At 44.4% G+C, this 17371-nt stretch overlaps 1 protein-coding gene across 1 annotated transcript in view; it reads left to right on the top strand.

Moving 5' to 3' along the window:
- Positions 1-278: 278 nt before the first annotated feature.
- Positions 279-17371, top strand: part of FAM171A1 (family with sequence similarity 171 member A1) — a 124599-nt gene continuing 107506 nt past the window's right edge. The window contains exon 1 of the mRNA XM_036097037.2: positions 279-576. Within this exon, the coding sequence (XP_035952930.2) occupies positions 480-576 (97 nt within the window). The 5' untranslated portion in view covers positions 279-479. The remainder of the gene's footprint in view (positions 577-17371) is intronic.

Genomic DNA, 17371 nt, shown 5'->3' with positions numbered 1-17371 from the left:
GGAACAGGGTGGGGGGGGTGGGTGCTGGGGCTGTCTTGGCGCCAAAGGTCGCGCTTGCGGTCCTTGGGGAGGTTCGAGGGCGCGCAGGCGGAGGTGAGGGGGCGTCGCTGCGAGGGTGGGAGCGGGGCTCGTGGGCGCGCGGCCCCCTCCGCGCGCGGCGCCGCGGCCGCCAGGTGGCACCACGGCGGGGCCTGGGCGCCGCGGGCGGGCGGGGCGGGAGGCACGAAGGGGTTAAAGAGTTGGCGGAGCCGCCACAGCGGCTCTTCGAGGAAACCCACCGGGGTGCGCGGAGGAGGGAGCGGCCGTGGGCTGCGGAGCCCGGCGCCGCGCCGGGCGGGGGCGCGGCCAATCGGGCGGCGGGCCCGGCGCGCGCGGAGCCAGGCGACATGGAGGGAGGCGCGGCGCCCGGCCGCCCCTGACGCGCCGCTCCGTCCCGGTGGTCGGTGAGCCCGAGCCGCCCGGGGCCCTGCGGCGCGGAGATGAGCAGGTCCGCGGCGCTCTTCTTCTGCCTGCTGGGCTGCAACGTCTGGAAGGCGGTGACCAAGACGCTGCGGGAGCCCGGCGCCGGAGCCCAAGGTCGGTGCGCGGTGGCGGGGCCCGGGAGGCGCGAGGGCCGGCGGCCGGTGGGCTTTTGTGTCGGCCACGGGCCTGCCGCAGTGGTGGCGGCGGGCGGGGAGGCTCTCGGGCCGCATTGTGTCGGCGGGCTGCCGGAGCCCCAGCCGCAGCCTCTGCCGCCGGGCCTGCAGCCCCCGCGCCGCGCTCCCGAGGGGGCGGCACCGCCGGGGGGACGCCGAGGCGTCCGGGGCAGAGGCTCCTGCGGGGTCCGAGGCCGAGGCCCGAGGGGGTGCGGGTGGCACCAGCTGTTGCTGCTTCGGGGGGCTCGTCTGCGTGCCTCCCAAGCTCCTTTCCTTTATGCCGTGACACGGGCACGAGGCTCCATCTTCTCCTTCGCCCCGGCGAGAGGGGCTGCCCCGGGGTCGCCGCCGCCCGCTCCACCCTCGGGGCTTGGGTCCTGGAAGCCCGAGTGCGGGGGCTGAATTCGGCCCTTTTGTTGTGGCGGTTGAGGGGGTCGCCGCCGCCTCTGGGGTGCCCTCGGCGCCCTGGGACCCGAGGTCCGTGGCCGCTGCCTGCCACCAGCCTGCCGCAGTTTGGGAAAGTTTCGGGGTCTTCTCCCCCTCCCTGTCCAACGTCTTTTCCAGGCCTTAAGGGATTTGCTCAGCGCCCCAGGAATCATCCCCAAAAGGGGAGACAGAATTAGAACTGGGAGGCCATACTCACTTAAAAAAATCATTTCTAGGTCTGTATGTTGCCCGCTCATGCCTTTTGTCTAATCTTTGGCCTCTGCAAATCTGCTTTCCAGACCTGGGAGTAATGTGGCCGTCTCTGAGAATGGCCACAAGCCTGTCTTTTGTTTTCAAAATAAGAATTTATCTGGGGGGTACCCCGAAGCTTCCTTTGCACGCGTGTGTGGGGACAAAATTGAGTGCGTCTGTGTTGCCTGCCTTTTCAAAAGGGTGAGTAAGGCCGTGGCAGATGAGCATCTGCATCCGCCCTGGACACCACTGCTGGGCCTTCCTCGGCCTCTCTGGGCTCCCGAGAGAGTTTCTCTGCAGCACGGTAGACCCACACCCCCCCCACCCCGGACTCCTTGCCCGTGTCATCTCCTGGCAGAAAGGTGTGAGTCTTGTAAGGTCTGCCGCGTAGATGGAATGAAGGAGGAGCACCTCATCCAAGCGGACACCATCCTCTTGCACAGACCCTGACTTACCCCCTTTTCTTGGTGCTAACCTCCTTCCCTTGTAACAAATATTCAAATATTACCTGGGAGCAGAGAACCCTGGGTGGACTTCCACCCATGATGTGTCAGGCAAAAAAGGTTCTACCCGTAGACGGCTGGGTTTAGTTTGTTACCTACATGTTGAATTAAAGGTTTTCCTATTCGTCACTTGCTGTATCATTTGCAGGCATCTCTTTCATCATTGCTTTTTCTATAGCTGTGATATAATAGGACTGTTATGAACTGTGTATAAATTTAGTAATGTATATTGTGGAAAGGGGGACATTGACAAGGTACAAAAAGACCCATATGTCTCTTCAGTAGGAAATGAATGTTTAGAACATTAGATCATCGGTGTAGAATTGTAGCTTCTTTCATTAATACCCTACTGCTCTTTGAATCAGCTATTTTAATGAATATGATATTTGTGTTTCAACGAGGCCATTAATTCCAAAGAAGGGGTTGAGTGTTTTGCATTTGAAATAGGAATATATAGAAACATTAAGTTCATGCCCTTATAAAATAGAGGAAGGCATGGCCTCAAATGAAAAAACAGTCATGAACAAAACCTGCTAGGTTTACGTTGAAGACCACACTTCACAGAAATCTTACTGCTAAAAATCAGATTGGGTAACTAAACTCTCAGAAATGGAATATCCTATGAAGTGGGTGAGAAATGATCAACCAATGGGGATATTTATACCATGGTTTGGAGTGTCTTAGTATATGGTATGGTTTGAGTGGAAGACCCAAGTGTTTTGGAATGTGGAATGTTTTTCCCCCAGGATTACTGCCGTGATTGGGTAGGATGGCTTTTTAAAGCGTTGAGCCCAGGAGCTCCACCAGAAATCAAGGTCTCACTATCAGTCATCTAGGTTTTGAGCCAGTTTTTTTTTTTTTTAAGATTTATTTATTTTAAAGAGAGAATGTGCAGAGCTGGGGGGAGGGGCAGAGGGAGAGGAGAATCTTAAGCAGACTCCCCAATGAGGCCCAAGCAGGGCTGTCACAGGCCCCATGAGGGGCTCGAGCTCATGACCCTGAGATCGTGACCTGAGCTGAAATCAAGAGTCAGTCACTTAATCAACTGGGCCACGCAGCCCTGAGCTAGGACCATTTTTAAGAGAGTGGACAGTTGCTCCTTTGAGGTTGGAAGGTCACCTTCCCCCAACTGATTTCCTCAAACCATCTTGACACTCAACTTGTAACATTGTTTTTAAATTCACCTCTTCTCTCCTAGATCACATACACAAGGAGGGAAAATGCTACATCTGATTTCACTCTGCAATTCCAGAGCAGGTGTAGATTGTTTTGTACATGGTGCTCGGGTCGTGCTGAATGAGTGAAGGATTGAAGACAGCTAATACACACACTGTAGTGCAACATGATGCATTTTTTACAGGAAAACTTCAATCCTTACCTTCTCCAACGCCTAATTTATAAGAGTTTTGCTTTTATTGTAGAAATGGTTACTTGAATCATTCTTTGAACGTGCATTGTACACATACCTTATACACCAACAGAGTTTGGGAATGGCTTAGGGAAAACTACTTAGAGACCGAGAACACACAAATATATACTGTATACTGTAGAATTACTGTTAAATCCCTGAAACTAAATGACACCTTCTTTATTAAATGAGTCTTTATCACTTCATCTAAGGAAATTAACATCTGCAAAATTTCTTGGCATTACTTTGCTCTTTATATATTCAAGATAAAATTTAAGGTTTGGCTTCAGATTCTTCTTACTGTAGCTGCCTTGACCCAGCAAAGGGATTTCATAGGCAACAGTTGTCAAAGTGAAGTTTTGCTTTGCTAATCAGGAATTTGAACTAGCTCTGGAATATGATTACGGGCTTTTATTAAGTGTTTTCATATAAGTTTCTCTAAAGTGTTTGTCCTATCTACTTTTTTTCTGAGGAGAAAAGCAACTGTTATTCAGAAGTACTGACTAATGTTTACTTTCTTCACCTCTTGGACACTGTGCATTGAAGCTGGCTTCATAGAGGGGGGCTCTCCTTGAAGCCGCAGTAAGCTGTGCAGATGTACTCCATAGGGACGTAGTTTTGAAGCCCAGCACTGTTGTTACGTGCCAGAAGAAAGGTCAGAGCTAGGTTAAGGACTTCATGCTCAGACTTAAATTGTATGATCTTTAGTTTGCTGCTCATTATCTAATAGTAAGGTATTTTGCAATGATGTGCTAACTTTACATTCATCTCCGAAAAGCTACAATCTGTCATAACATTTGAGGTGAATGGTTGGCTGTCTTTCTTCTCTCTGAGAGGTCTATCCTTTGCCAAATTCAAATTTCAGTTATTAGAACACCATGATCAGTTGAAAGACCGTGCAGTGATGTAAGATATCAGGAGGATCATCCAACAAGCATAACTTATGCTGACATTATATTAAGAACATAACATCTAAATAAAACTCACATCCTGGGAAATTGTAGTACTTGGACTTGCTGAGGCCACCGGGCTTTATTGCACACCAGGTGTGGGAACTCTGCAAAAGTAACAGCAATATCTAGGTAATTTCTGGCAAAGACTCTGAAATGACTTTATGAATTATTTTTGTGTCATAGTTGTACTTTTCCTATAACATTTTGTAACTTACAGCTTATTTGCTTAAAATTCTAGCCAAAAAAGGGAAACTATTGTATAGATTTCTAAACTAATAGTTTGCAAATGAAAGTACTTTCTAAGCTTTAGTCAACTCTTCATTCTAAAGAAATTACCGATACCTCTGTAAATCTAACTCTACATTTTTATTGTTGTTGGGAAATACTAATTCAGTAATTTTAGTAAATACTACATGCTAAAAAGGCACATGGAAATAAGTTGGACGTAACACAGACGTGTATAATAGTATTGAAGGAAAAATTTTATAAAAAAATTTCAAAACTCTAGATGGAAGAATTTGTCCTGTGATAACACCTACCTCCTATATTTTTTGTGAAACATGTCTAATGGAAATTATCACATAGTTCCATGACTGTTAGAGTTTGAGCAAGTTACAAATAATTGTAAACAAGTCATTTTCATTTTATTTCACTGAATATAATTTAAGGACTTTTAAAGACCTCGGTCCTGGCTAAATTAGTCAGTTCCACCAAACATGGAACTGAATGTATTTTAAATTTTTTTTTTAAGCTTCTTTATTTTTCTTAGTAATTTCTACACCAAACTTGGGGCTTGAACCCACAACCCTGAGCTCAAGAGTTGCATGCTCCTCCAGCTGAGCCAGTCAGGCACCCTGAAATGTATTTTTAAAAATAAGCTTCAGCACTCTTAAATAGACCAGTTAATTGTATGAAATAATTGTTTTTAAGGAAATCCTACAGTGTGACCCAGTAGTGTGCCCTACATTAAGAAAACTGTTGTTTTCGTAAAATCAGACTTGTAAATAGGCAAAATTTGAGGCAATTCACAGCTATAGAAAGGTTTCTTAAAAAGTTCCCTAAGAGCACACAGTTAAGTCAGCGTGTTTAAGGTGATTCTACCTTCCTCTGGTCAAGTCTCTATTTCAAATGATTTCTTCACCAGCTCCTCTTCCCCTCGGATTCACATCAGCCTGCAGATATTTACTCTTTTTTATTTCCTTCACTTACCCTTTACAGAATTTATTAATCTACACAGATTCCGGTAATGAAATCCTTTTATGTGGATGACTCCATTTTTGTCTCTCTTGCCTTGATATGATGTCTTAGCTCTATTTCTTTTTCTCCAACACTCTACTAAACCTTTCCCTTTCAGTGCACTCTGCCTCCAGCCCCTCATCTTTCAACCTCCTCCAACCCAGCATACCCGAAGTTCTCTATTAACTAGATGCAAAATCTGGGTATCTCCTTAGATCATTTCTCCACCTTCTAGTCCACACGATTGGTAGTGTTACAGGTGTATTTATATGGCACATTTATGTAGATGTCTTTAGATCAAGATAGATGCATTTATGTAGTACAGAAGGAGTGTTCCCTTGAGGTCAAGTTTATCCTCCTTGTTCTGGAGATGAGGAAAACTCAGGCCAAGAGAATTAAAGTGACCTGAGCTCATGGCACTTTCTCACCACATGGACCCTGTGGAAGGTAGAAGAATGGTCCCTAGAGATGTCCATGTCCCGATCCCTGGAACCCATGAATATATTAGTTACATGGCAAGAGGGTCTTTGCAGAGCTAATTAAGGATCTTCAGATGGGAAGATTATTCTGGATTATTCCAGGTAGGCCCAATGTAATCACAAGGATTCTTACAAGAGTGAGGTGGGAAGATCAGAGTCAGAGATGGAGACATGACCACGGAAGCAGAGGGTCAGTGTCAGAGAGACAGTGAAGGTGTTTCACTGCTGACTGTGAGGATTGAGGAAGGGCCATGTGCCAAGGAATGCAGGCAGCCTTTGGAAGCTGGAAAGGGCAAGGAAATGGATTCTCCCCCAGAGCCTCCAGAAGGAATGCTGTCTTGCTGACATCTTCACTGTAGCCCAGTCGATACTGATTTTGGGCTTCTGACTTGCAGAACTGTAAGATGGTAAAATTATGTCATTTTAAGCCACTGAGTGGTGGTAATTTGTTATAGTAGCAATAGGAAACTCATACAGATACTGACCCCCAAGAAGTGTGAAAAGAAATGGGCACCCACGCAGTCAGGGTAATGGTACAGCAGCAGTGGACCGTTTTGGGGAACCAAGGCTACCGAAGATAACATTTGGAGTCATTTGGCATTGCCAAATTGGAGCCATGTTGAGGATCCTTGGGGAGTGCGTCAAGGACCTCCCCCACCACTATCACCAAACAACTTTCTTTCCTAGGTGGACTCAGTAGGCTGTGACTTACTTGTAAGCAGAGTGTATCAGATCTTCTGTGTTCCTTCTAGAGTTGGGATTAGCCATACCTGCAGGGAGAATACGGAACCTCCCAAACCCCTGCCAAAAGCTACTTTGAGAAATCTTGCTTGCTTTTTTTTTTTTTGAGAGAGAGAGAGAGAGAGCATGCGCATGTGAGTGAGCAGGGGAAGGGCAGAGGGTAAGAGAGAGAGAATCTCAAGCAGGCTCCACATTCAGTGTGAAGCCCAACATGGGGCTTGATCTCATGACCCTGAAATCATGACCTGACCCAAAATCAAGAGTTGGTCACTTAGGGGGCGCCTGGGGGGCTCAGTCGGTTGAGCATCTGACTCTTGGTTTTGGCTCAGGTCATGATCTCAGGGTCATGAGATCGAGCCCAAGAAGTATACTTAGGATTCTTTCCCTCTTCCTCTCCCTCCCCCTCTTCGTCTCCCTCCACTTACACATGTGAGAACACACACATTCTGTCTCTCAAATAAATAAATAAATGTTTAAAAAGAAAAATAAAAGAGTCAGACACTTAACCAGCTGAGCCACTGAGGTACCCCAGAAATCTTGGTTGCTTTTAAACTTTGGTCTCATTTTTGTTGAAACTTATCTCTTGGTAACTAAACGATGTAAAAGAACCTTGTCATTGTATGTCACTGTAGGCCCCCCAACGCCTTTATATAATGAAAGGATGGTGCCTCCCCCCAACTTGGAGTGGCCTCCCAGGTGTTATCTCAGGGGCTCAACACACTGTCTCTGATATCTGTGCCTCTTGAGGCCGATGAGCCCCACCCGCTCTGGGCCCCAGGCCCCAGTGCAGACAGAGGGAGAGCAGGGTGAAACACCCAGACAGAGCACATGTTGGGCATCACAGGAAGAGCAAAACTGCTTGATCTCCTGCAGTCTCTATCTCGCTGGGAACAGAGTTAAGTTCGGTGTAGCCCAGAGAGGGGAACTGCGTGGCGTTTGGACAGGTCCCAGAATAGTAGCTGATGGGGTCTCTGGCGGTTGAGTGCAGAGGTGTGGGTTTCAAACCTCAGGGGCTGGGAGAAGGAGAAGGAGAATGAAGTGTCCTGGCTCGACGCTTCTCCCCAGGAACTGAACTTGAGAACAGAGAGAAGCTCGATCTTCTCGAGTTCTGGGCTTTGGTCAAAAGGTAAATACAGAATGGAGAAAAGGAGAGAATCACTCAGTTATTTTAAGGCTGAAGAAGACCTTGTCTTCCCAATAGGTCTCCTAAACAGTCATTCGCCCATATCTCCTCATTTTCACGATTGCGCATCCCTCACCCTCATAAGGTACTCATTGAAAGCATGCCGTCTTTTTCTCTCCCTGTTTTAATCTGTTCTTTCAGCCCAAGCTCTGTCCACAGGTCCCTCTTCAAACACCACTTTATTTGTGTTTCTCTCCTGCAGAAAAACATTTAATACTTTCCTGTTGCCCAAAGCATAAAGTCTAAATCACTAAGTCTGGCCTTGACAACTTTCCTGTCTTTCTTCATGTGCCTATTCCAACCTTTGCACCCTTGCTTCACCAGTTTAAATCATCTCCTCTAGCTGGAGCGTTCCATTCATCACCCCTGGGTGACCACTGTACGTCCTCACCCTCACATCCCTCCACCTCCAGCCGTGCTCCTGTTGATGCTCCTACAACCCTAAAGATGGAGCATGTGCTGTATGAAGACACGCATAAATATGTGAAATACCTCCTAGACAAAAAAGGGTGGCGTGGAGGGGAAACCCTTATTTTTGGGAAAGCTTGATTAAATCCTTGCCCTGTGTTATTTTACAATCCAATTGGAAGAGAACTGGAAAAATAAATTAAGAAGGTATCACTAAGGGACTTTTTAATGTAATTGGGCAAGTCTCTTGAGTAAGATGAAACCTAGTAACACTTGTCTGGTTAAAAGTCCATCTACAAGTTGTGATGTGTATTTCCAGGTATTTCAAGGATTTATCCACAGTGGGACACAGAAAGTTTAATTTTAGAGAGCATAAGTATGCGGACATCACTCAGGGTGCTTATTGCTTATAAATTTGGTTAAGACATGTTCTCTTGGTGATCAGATATTTAAACCATGACAGCATTGATTGGAAATACTGGTACTATAGTGATTTCCAATGTCAGATGAAGCTCTGAATAATAATAACAGGACAATCAGGTAAAACTCATACTACTTAAATTGAATGGGGAGATAAGGTGACTAAATATAGATCTGATATGTTCCACTATTTTGGACCCTTAATTTTATGTAAAACATGTAAACACATACTCAAATGTGGAAACTGGCAAGATTTTTGGATTTGTGGCAAGTAGCAAGTGGCACGGGAAAAGCTGGCTTAGGGAAAGATACCTTTGAAGTGAGTGTTGAGTTTATAAAAGATTAGTTTCATCATTCTATTTGTTTTGATTTAAGCTGTACCTCACAGGGACAAAGAAATGTGAGTTTAATGAGGAAAGTTATGTCAGGTGAGCATTTCATTTGCTTCGACTTACTTTTTTTGAGCTCAGAATTTGAGTGGAAAAATTACTGAATTTGTATTGAGGGAAAGATTTCTTTTTTTTTTTTTTTTTTTTTTTTTAAAGATTTTGTTTATTTATTTGACAGAGGGAGATACACAGCGAGAGAGAGAACACAAGCAGGGGGAGTGGGAGAGGGAGAAGCAGGCTTCCCGCAGAGCAGGGAGCCCGATGCGGGGCTCGATCCCAGGACTCCGGGATCATGACCTGAGCCGAAGGCAGACGCTTAACGACTGAGCCACCCAGGCGCCACTTGAGGGAAAGATTTCTAATGTAAATTTTTTTTTGAAGGTTTTTGTTTTATTTGGAGAGAGAGAGAGTGCAAGCAGGGAGGGGCAGAGGGAGAAGGAGGGAGAGAATCCCAAGCAGGCTCCACGCTGACCATGGAGCTGGATGTGGGGCTCGATCTCATGACCCTGAGATCATGACCTGATCAAGATTGGACACTCAACTGACTGAGCCACCCAGGCGCCCCTCTAATGTAATTTTTAATGTAATTTTGACGAGGATGAACTAAAGACACTGAACCCACTTTGGTTCAAGCTGTGACTTCTGATTTTTAAAAATTATTTTATTCTATTATTTTTAAAGATTTTATTGATTTATTTGAGAGAGAGCAAGCACGTGCACAAGCTCAGGTGGGGGCAGGGAGAGGCAGAGGGGGAAGTGGCCGGGAGCCTGATGTGGGGCTCGATCCCAGGACCATGGGATCATGATCTGAGCCGAAGGTAGACGTTTAACTGACTGAGCCACGCTGGTGCCCCAAGACCTTTTGATTTTAAAACAGTAATCAATAGCACAGCCTCAGTGGATGAGGTGCTCGCTCCTCCTTCTTACCCTGGTAGTACCTGAGTGTGGTGGTGGTGTGCGTCCTTTGCACCCCAGTCCATTTTGGAGGCTCTGGGGAAGACTTTTGTTTCCAAACTGATTCAAGTTATAGTCAGAATTCAGTCCCTTGCAGATAGATATAAGGCCGAGGTTCCTCTTTCTTTGCTGGCTGTCAGCCTGGAGCCTTTCTTTGCTCCTTAAGGCCACCTGCATTCTGTCACCTTGCCCCTTCCATGGGTAAGCCCTCAGCAGCACCTGGAGACCTTTTCACACCTCACCCTCTCAGACTTCTCCTGCTGCTGCATCTCTCTGACCGCAGCCAGAGAGACTTCGCAGCTTTTAAAAGGGCCAGTGTGATTAGGTTGAACCCTTCAGATAATCCAGGAAAGTCTCCCTATCATAAAGTCTGTAACCTTAATCACCCCTGCAGTCCTTTTGCCATTTAACATGACATATTCACAAGTTCCAGGGGTGAAGGTGTAGACATCTTCCGGGGGCTCCTTCTGCCTGCCACAGCCATAATGTGGACAATGGGTCAGTGGGCAGAGAGGATAGGGAGGTCAGTGAGAATGGGAAGGCAGACGGAGGAATGTCTTCTCTTGGCAAGTTCCAGGGAGGGCTCTGGACAAGTATCTCCTCTGTCCTTTGCTGCCCTGAGACCTTACAAGTCCAACACAGTCTCGTATGCAAGGAGATCCTAGGACAGCTTATGGGATACCAAATGCTGTGCTTCAAGTAGTCCCGAGTTTCTGTAGTTTGAGACTGAATTCAATGAATGGTAAATATTTATGGTATCTGTATTATATCTAATGTTAAGTCAGTGTGATAGTGGCAGGCACTCTCTGCTTCATTCACAGAGACATAAAAAGTACTAATAATGATGAGCTAACATGCACGGGGTGCTCATTACCTGCCAGACATGATGCTACGTACCTGGATGGATTATCTTCCTTAATCTTCATGTCACTCCTTAATCTTCATGTCACTCCTGTGAGGTGTAAATATCAGTCTCATTTCATAGAAAAATGAGATAGTGAGATGCAAAGAAGTTAAACTGTTTGCCCCAAATCCCACAGTAAGTGGCAGAGTCCCATGTGACACGAGGCAGCCTGCCCTGCATCCTCAGGTGGTGCTGCTATCATGAGATTTGGAGGATTATATCCTAACTTCACACAGTTTTGATCCTACGGCATTTTACCACTATAAATAAAGGGCTTTTAATGGGCCTGGTCGTTTTTATGGAGAAAGACAAATCTACTCCCTTGTGTGGTCCCTGTTTGCTTTTGAACCATGGAAAGCAACCTTGAACGGTTATTTGCTGAGCGGGTCCTGAGAGCCAACCTCCTTGCCTTGTGTTGTGTGGGGTCCAGATGCACAGAAGTGATAAGAAGCTCCCCCAAGTAACTCCTGAGCTCTTGAGGGAGGTCCTGTCGAGCAGGGTGGGATTTGGGGTTACATCCAGCTGGGCTTGGGGTAATCTTCTGGCCTGTGTTCAGAGCCCATTAGTATTTGGCAGACAGTTTATATAACAAGAGAAACTTGTTAGGACCCAACAATTGGAGACTTGGCGGTAGAGAAGGATGTGGTTATTTGTAAAACAGTCCTCCAGGTATGTTTGGATCCGTAGAGCATAATGTTCTTATGGCATCAAGCAAGGGCTTTATTCACTCTGAAGGAAGAGTGAAATACCAGTATTTATTTGGTGTTTGAATTTACTTGCAGAAGTTTAATCTTTCTCACTCTTAAAAAAACCAAAACTGTCTTAGTTCTTCTTTGCTTATACAATGATCCTGAAAATAAATTTTTAAATGATGCTATTATGGGACTATAACAGATTTTTTCCAGTTTATTTCATGAAAATGTTTAGCCATACAAAAAAATGGAAAGAATTTTACAGTGAATACCCATACTCACCACTTAGATTCTACAATTACCATTTTACTATACTTGCTTTCTTATCTATCAGTCCATCCATTTATCCATCTTATTCTTTGATGGATTTTTAAAGTTTTTTTTTTTTTAAGATTTTATTTATTTGACAGAGAGAACAAGTAGGCAGAGAGGCAGGCAGAGGGAGAGGGAGAAGCAGGCTCCCCGCTGAGCAGGGAGCCCGATGCAGAGCTCGATCCCAGGACGCTGGGATCAAGACCTGAGCCGAAGGCAGCCGCTTAACCGACTGAGCCAGGTGCCCCTCTTTGATGGATTTTTAAAGTACGTTTCAAATATCTGCCCTCTCCTCCAAATACAGCAGCATGCATATCATTAATTAGTATTCAATATTAGATTTTTTCCAAAGGAGAATTTACATACAAGGAAATACACCATTCTTAAGTGTTGACATATGCATATACCTGTGCAAATGCAAATCCCATCATGATACACAATATTACCATCATTTCAGAAAGTTCATACATGCCCCCTCCAATAAATCTCTGCCTCTACCTCTTAGGGGCAACCACTGTTCGGATTTCTTCCACTATAGATACTTTCTTGCCTGTTGTAGAACTTCACATAAGTGGAATTCCTACAGTATGTACACTGGCTTGTTTGCCGTAACTTTTTTTTGAGATCCATCCATTTGTTGCTTGTATCAATAGATTGATGAACAGTAGTCCACTGGGTGAATATCTTACAGTTTATCCATTCTCCTGTTGATAGACACACAGGTTATTTCTGGTTTTTGGCTATTGTAAATATAGCTGCTCTGAACATTTTTATACAGTTGTTCTTTGTGCATATTTTCACTGCTCTTGCAAAAAAAAACAATTGCTGGGTTATAGGGTAGGTGAATGTTTCTAGTTTCACAAGAAACTGCTAGACCTTTTTCCAAATTGGTTGTATTTTTCTATACTCCCACCAAAAATATGGGAGAATTTCTATTGCTCCACATTCTCACCATCATTTGGTGGTGTTATTTAATTTTAACCATTTTTGGTGGGCAGATTTTTATATAGTAGATAGATCGATAGATGAACAATCCAGTGCATACATTTCATTTTCCAGCTATAATTGGCTTTAGTTTTTGAAGAGTGTTAAAGCACTTTTAGAAATCAAAATTGAGGTTTCGCCATTATGTTTATTTTCAACAATGTTTTTATGCAGACTTTTATTTTTCTTTGATAATTTATTCAAGTCTATCACATGACCAGATTATCTCCTCACTGAAAATCCCATCTGATCATGTAGAACCACTTGATCACATACCTGCCAGATAAGCCATGTCCATGCATGTGGAATATGTGTGTATGTCAGGGTAGAGAAGGAATAAGAGAGAAAAAGAAAATAAAAGTAACCCTTCCAGAGTCTAATATTTGCATACTGCTGAGGTTATGTAGGTTATATAGGACTAGGAGTTACATGGGACTGTTTCAATGCTTGTTCTCTTTATTTTTTTTAAGATGTTTATTTATTTATCGGAGAGGTTTCGATGCTTGTTCTCTTTATTTTTTTAAGAATTTATTTATTTATTTATTTATTTATTTGAGAGGGAAAGAGAGAGAGAGAGTGTGTGCACAGAGGGAGGAGCAGAGGGAGAGAGACAAGCCAACTCCACGCAGCACAGAGATCATGACCTGAGCCAAAATCGACGCTAACCAACTGAGCCACCCAGGGGACGGGATGCTTGTTCTCTTTAAAGGAAACCTAACGGTTACATGTTAGTTGCAAGGTGTAAGAACTGATACACGCAAACAAGTGCCAGGAGCTCTTAATGACCAGGCAGCTTCTAGAAGTTACTCTGTCATTAACCCTTTTGAGTCAATAGTGTATTCAGTCAATTCCTCAAAGTATTCTAATAGCCTCTTTTTAAAAAGTTAAGATAATAAAGTTCTAAACATCGATTCACAGAAGTCAGAAACTCTCAGTCAGAGTTGAGCATACCAAGAGATCTATTGGAAAAAAATGGAATTCCTTGAGATTTAAAAAACTCCCCTAACAGTTGGGTAAATCTTTTGGAAATTTAGACAAACTATGGTGGTTTCCTTATTTCCTTTGCTTGTGCCATTAACCTATTACAGATACACATTTGACGTTTCAAATGCACGTGCATGCTCACATGCAGATTTTGTGGGACCGGGCTGTTCCCAGAGATCCATATCTGGGATTAGGGAACAAGTGGGTGTTTAAGTCAGGTCCTCTATTTCTCAGTTGGATTTCTTCCCCATGTGGCCTCTCCTAACTTTTATTCTGTTTCTGAGCTGCCTGCCTTTTAGAAACTGTATCCAAGCAAAGAACAGTGACACCTGTGCGCAGTTAGTGGTGGTCCTTCCCCCAAGCCCTTTGTCTGGTTCTTTGGGTTTCCACCCAGACAGATAGAATTAGTGGCATAAATAGGCCTTCTGTTGTTTAAATTAAAATAGAGATTTCATAAAAGGAGAAGGTTTCCCCCCTCCGAACTTAGAAACATTTTCTTGCTTCTGTACTCATGAGATTCCTGAATGTGGAATCTCAGAGCCCTATGATTATTCAGTGTTTAATGTGATAGAAAATCATTCTCTGGGAACTGCTGGCCCTTCTATTATTGTGTCTGTATTTTTGATAGTAAGGGAATCTGTGATCATATTCGCATTAGATAAATGCAAGTCTCTTATGGCAAGTACCCTAATACAGAAGGGCAGTATCTACTTCGGGATGGCATAAAAGAAGTTACTTCTGTTTAATGTCATTTGTATTAAAATATCCCCCATCTAATGGGAGGATGGAGGTAAGTGGCTTTTAGATGTCTCCTTTAGAACAAGGTTTTTCCATTTTTGCTTGGCTGATTGATCTCTGTCTTTGTTACCTACCATCTGCTGTCCATGTTTTTGAATGTGTGATCAAGCATATGGGAAAGGAATAGAAAAGTTAATGCATTCAACTGGTGAGGGTGGAGGACATGGTGCCTGCAGTCTGGTCAAGTTTACAGCCCATCTGCTGGAGCACAGGGGGCCCTTTTAAAATGTGGCTTTGCTCTCCAGGCTCTAAGTGCAGAGCCCCCTCAGTCCACAGCTTGTCCAAATGGTACCAGTATGGCGGCTGCAAAATTAAGTCTGTCCTTCCTAAACTATTTCACTTGGCGCACAGGGCATATACTCGGTGCACAGTTTTGTGGGCACATCTTTTCCTTTACTATAAACTTAAAGACTGCCTAGTGAAATTAAACTTAAAAAGCGATCCTTTTATTTAGCTCACTCACCTCTTGGCAGCACAAACTGTTGAAATGGCCTTTAATGCACACTTTGTGTTTTGATTCTTGTGCTGTAACTTAGGTTTTTAGTTGGAGATAAAATTGATAAAAGGTTCCTATTGTGCACTTTCTCTGCTACTGTTTGAAATAGTTTGGTTTTTTGTTTTGTTTTGTTTTTTTTACCATCTTGAACCTCATTTGCCTTTTCAAATTTAAAAATAAAATCATTGCCTATAATGATGTTTCTTTCAGTGTCTTGATGGAAATCTTTTAGATGTTACATTAAATATTAAACTTAGGCATTCTAAATCAATACATGTTAAAGTACTACATAAATGCTAAGTAAACAAGAGAAAGGAGTTACTAGCTTTCAGACTGGGATATTTTTTATGTGCACTAATTAGATAACATTTTGTTAATTAGATGGGGCTATTCCCTGCTCATATCTTCCCATTTCTAAATTCAGAATCCTCAAGGAGACATTTACATGAGACAATGGCCTGGCAAGATTTGAAGTTGGATACTTCTTAACCTTCTTTTCCTTTTAGCTGCTTCATGGCTGATGAGCCATTCTTTATCCATCCATCCATCTACCCATCCATCCCTCCACCCACCCATCCACCCTCCAGCCATCCATTCATCCATCCATCCATCCACCCATCTATCCATCCGTCCATCCATCCATCTACCCATCCATCCATCCACCCATCCATCCATCCATCCACCCTCCAGCCAGCCAGCCAGCCAGCCAGCCAGCCATCCATCTATCCATCCATCCATCCATCCATCCACCCACCCATCTATCCATCCATCCAACCATCCATCCACCCATCCACCCTCCAGCCAGCCAGCCAGCCATACACACAACAAAGAGTCTCTGCTTTCCTTACCTTTCACCACTGAAATGTTGATAATAATAATTTCTTAAATTATAGATTTTTAAGTGCTTTCAGGTCTACTATCTGTTTTACTCCTCATAATTCTGAGAGGTATTCAGGGAAGAGATTATTCCTTGTTTTACATGGGGGAAGGGGGAGTGTGGCTTGAAGTCATGGGCTGGTACAGCATGAAGATGGTAATCCCACATACATGCTCCTTGTCTCTCAGAGTGTCTCTCTCGGTTGCTTTAGATACTCACACTCATTGATTCAGTTGGGATTTCCACACAGGGATTCTCCAGTCTGAGCCACCCCTGTTCCTGGGCAGTAGACGTGCTACCCACCAAGCCTAGCTCATATGTTTATAATGAAAATAGGCATTATCAGTCACTTCTTACGGCTCCAAGCTCTGGCGATCCAAAGATAATTAAGACCCAGCCCCTGCTTTTCAGGTACTCAAGCTCCCGTGGGAGAAGTACAGAGAAACAAAAAGCACTATAGGTAGGAGCAAAGCATCTAGGGGTGCAGAGGAAGGAATAACTAACTGGGCAGTCGGGGAGGCTTCCCAGGGAAGTGGCTTGTGAGCTGGGGTTTTAAGGCCAAGAATCATGTGGAGGAGTAGACCAAGGCGCTCCCGGGGCCACACCACCATCCATGTGAACTGTAGCTTTTTTTGTCGTTTATAGAGCATTTGAAAAAGAGCTCCCTCTGCCCCAAATAATCCGTGGAGTGGCTGAGCTTCCTCGTAAACTCGTGTCTCATACTTACTCCAGGGGTATAACGAGTCATGGGTATTATTCTGAGTCTGGGAACCAGTTGCCCTGTCTCATCTATCTTCCTCACCTAGATTATTACACATCCCCTTTTCCTGTTGGTCCTGGTTGGTGGGTTAATCTTCAACCAGATATTCCAGCATCAAAGGGTCTGGTTTTGCCAGTATTACTTGCCTCAACCCTAGCCTCTGCTGATCTCATGGAATTTATTGAGGACACAATTAGTTGTCTTTGTTACTGATCTCCATCACTTTCTTTCTTCACTCTTGTCCTGCTTTCAGTGGAGTTAATGGAAAGTATCCACACCACAGCAGCCAAAAGGTACAGAAAGTTCAACCTCTTCAAAGTCAACTTCAGCAGCGGAAGAATAAAGACTTTGAAAATTGTTGAAAATCACCACTTACACCCAGATCTTACTTAGTTTACATAAGGTTATTGACTGTGCACTGCTTATCTTTCCAGGTACTAAAAATGTGTGAGGTAAGGAAGGTGATGCTAATTATTTAGTGATGGGGTGGGAGTGATCTAGTGCCCAGCGATGACCCCTCCAGTGGTCCTCATGGACGCTATGGTAGAGGCATCTCCGTGTGGGCAGAGGCTTCTTG

The sequence above is a fragment of the Halichoerus grypus genome, chromosome 6 (genome assembly GCF_964656455.1).
Source record: "Halichoerus grypus chromosome 6, mHalGry1.hap1.1, whole genome shotgun sequence".
In the NCBI taxonomy this organism is placed as follows: Eukaryota; Metazoa; Chordata; class Mammalia; order Carnivora; family Phocidae; genus Halichoerus; species Halichoerus grypus.
Note: the sequence above shows the minus strand (reverse complement) of the source record. Positions and strands in the feature narration are given on the sequence as shown.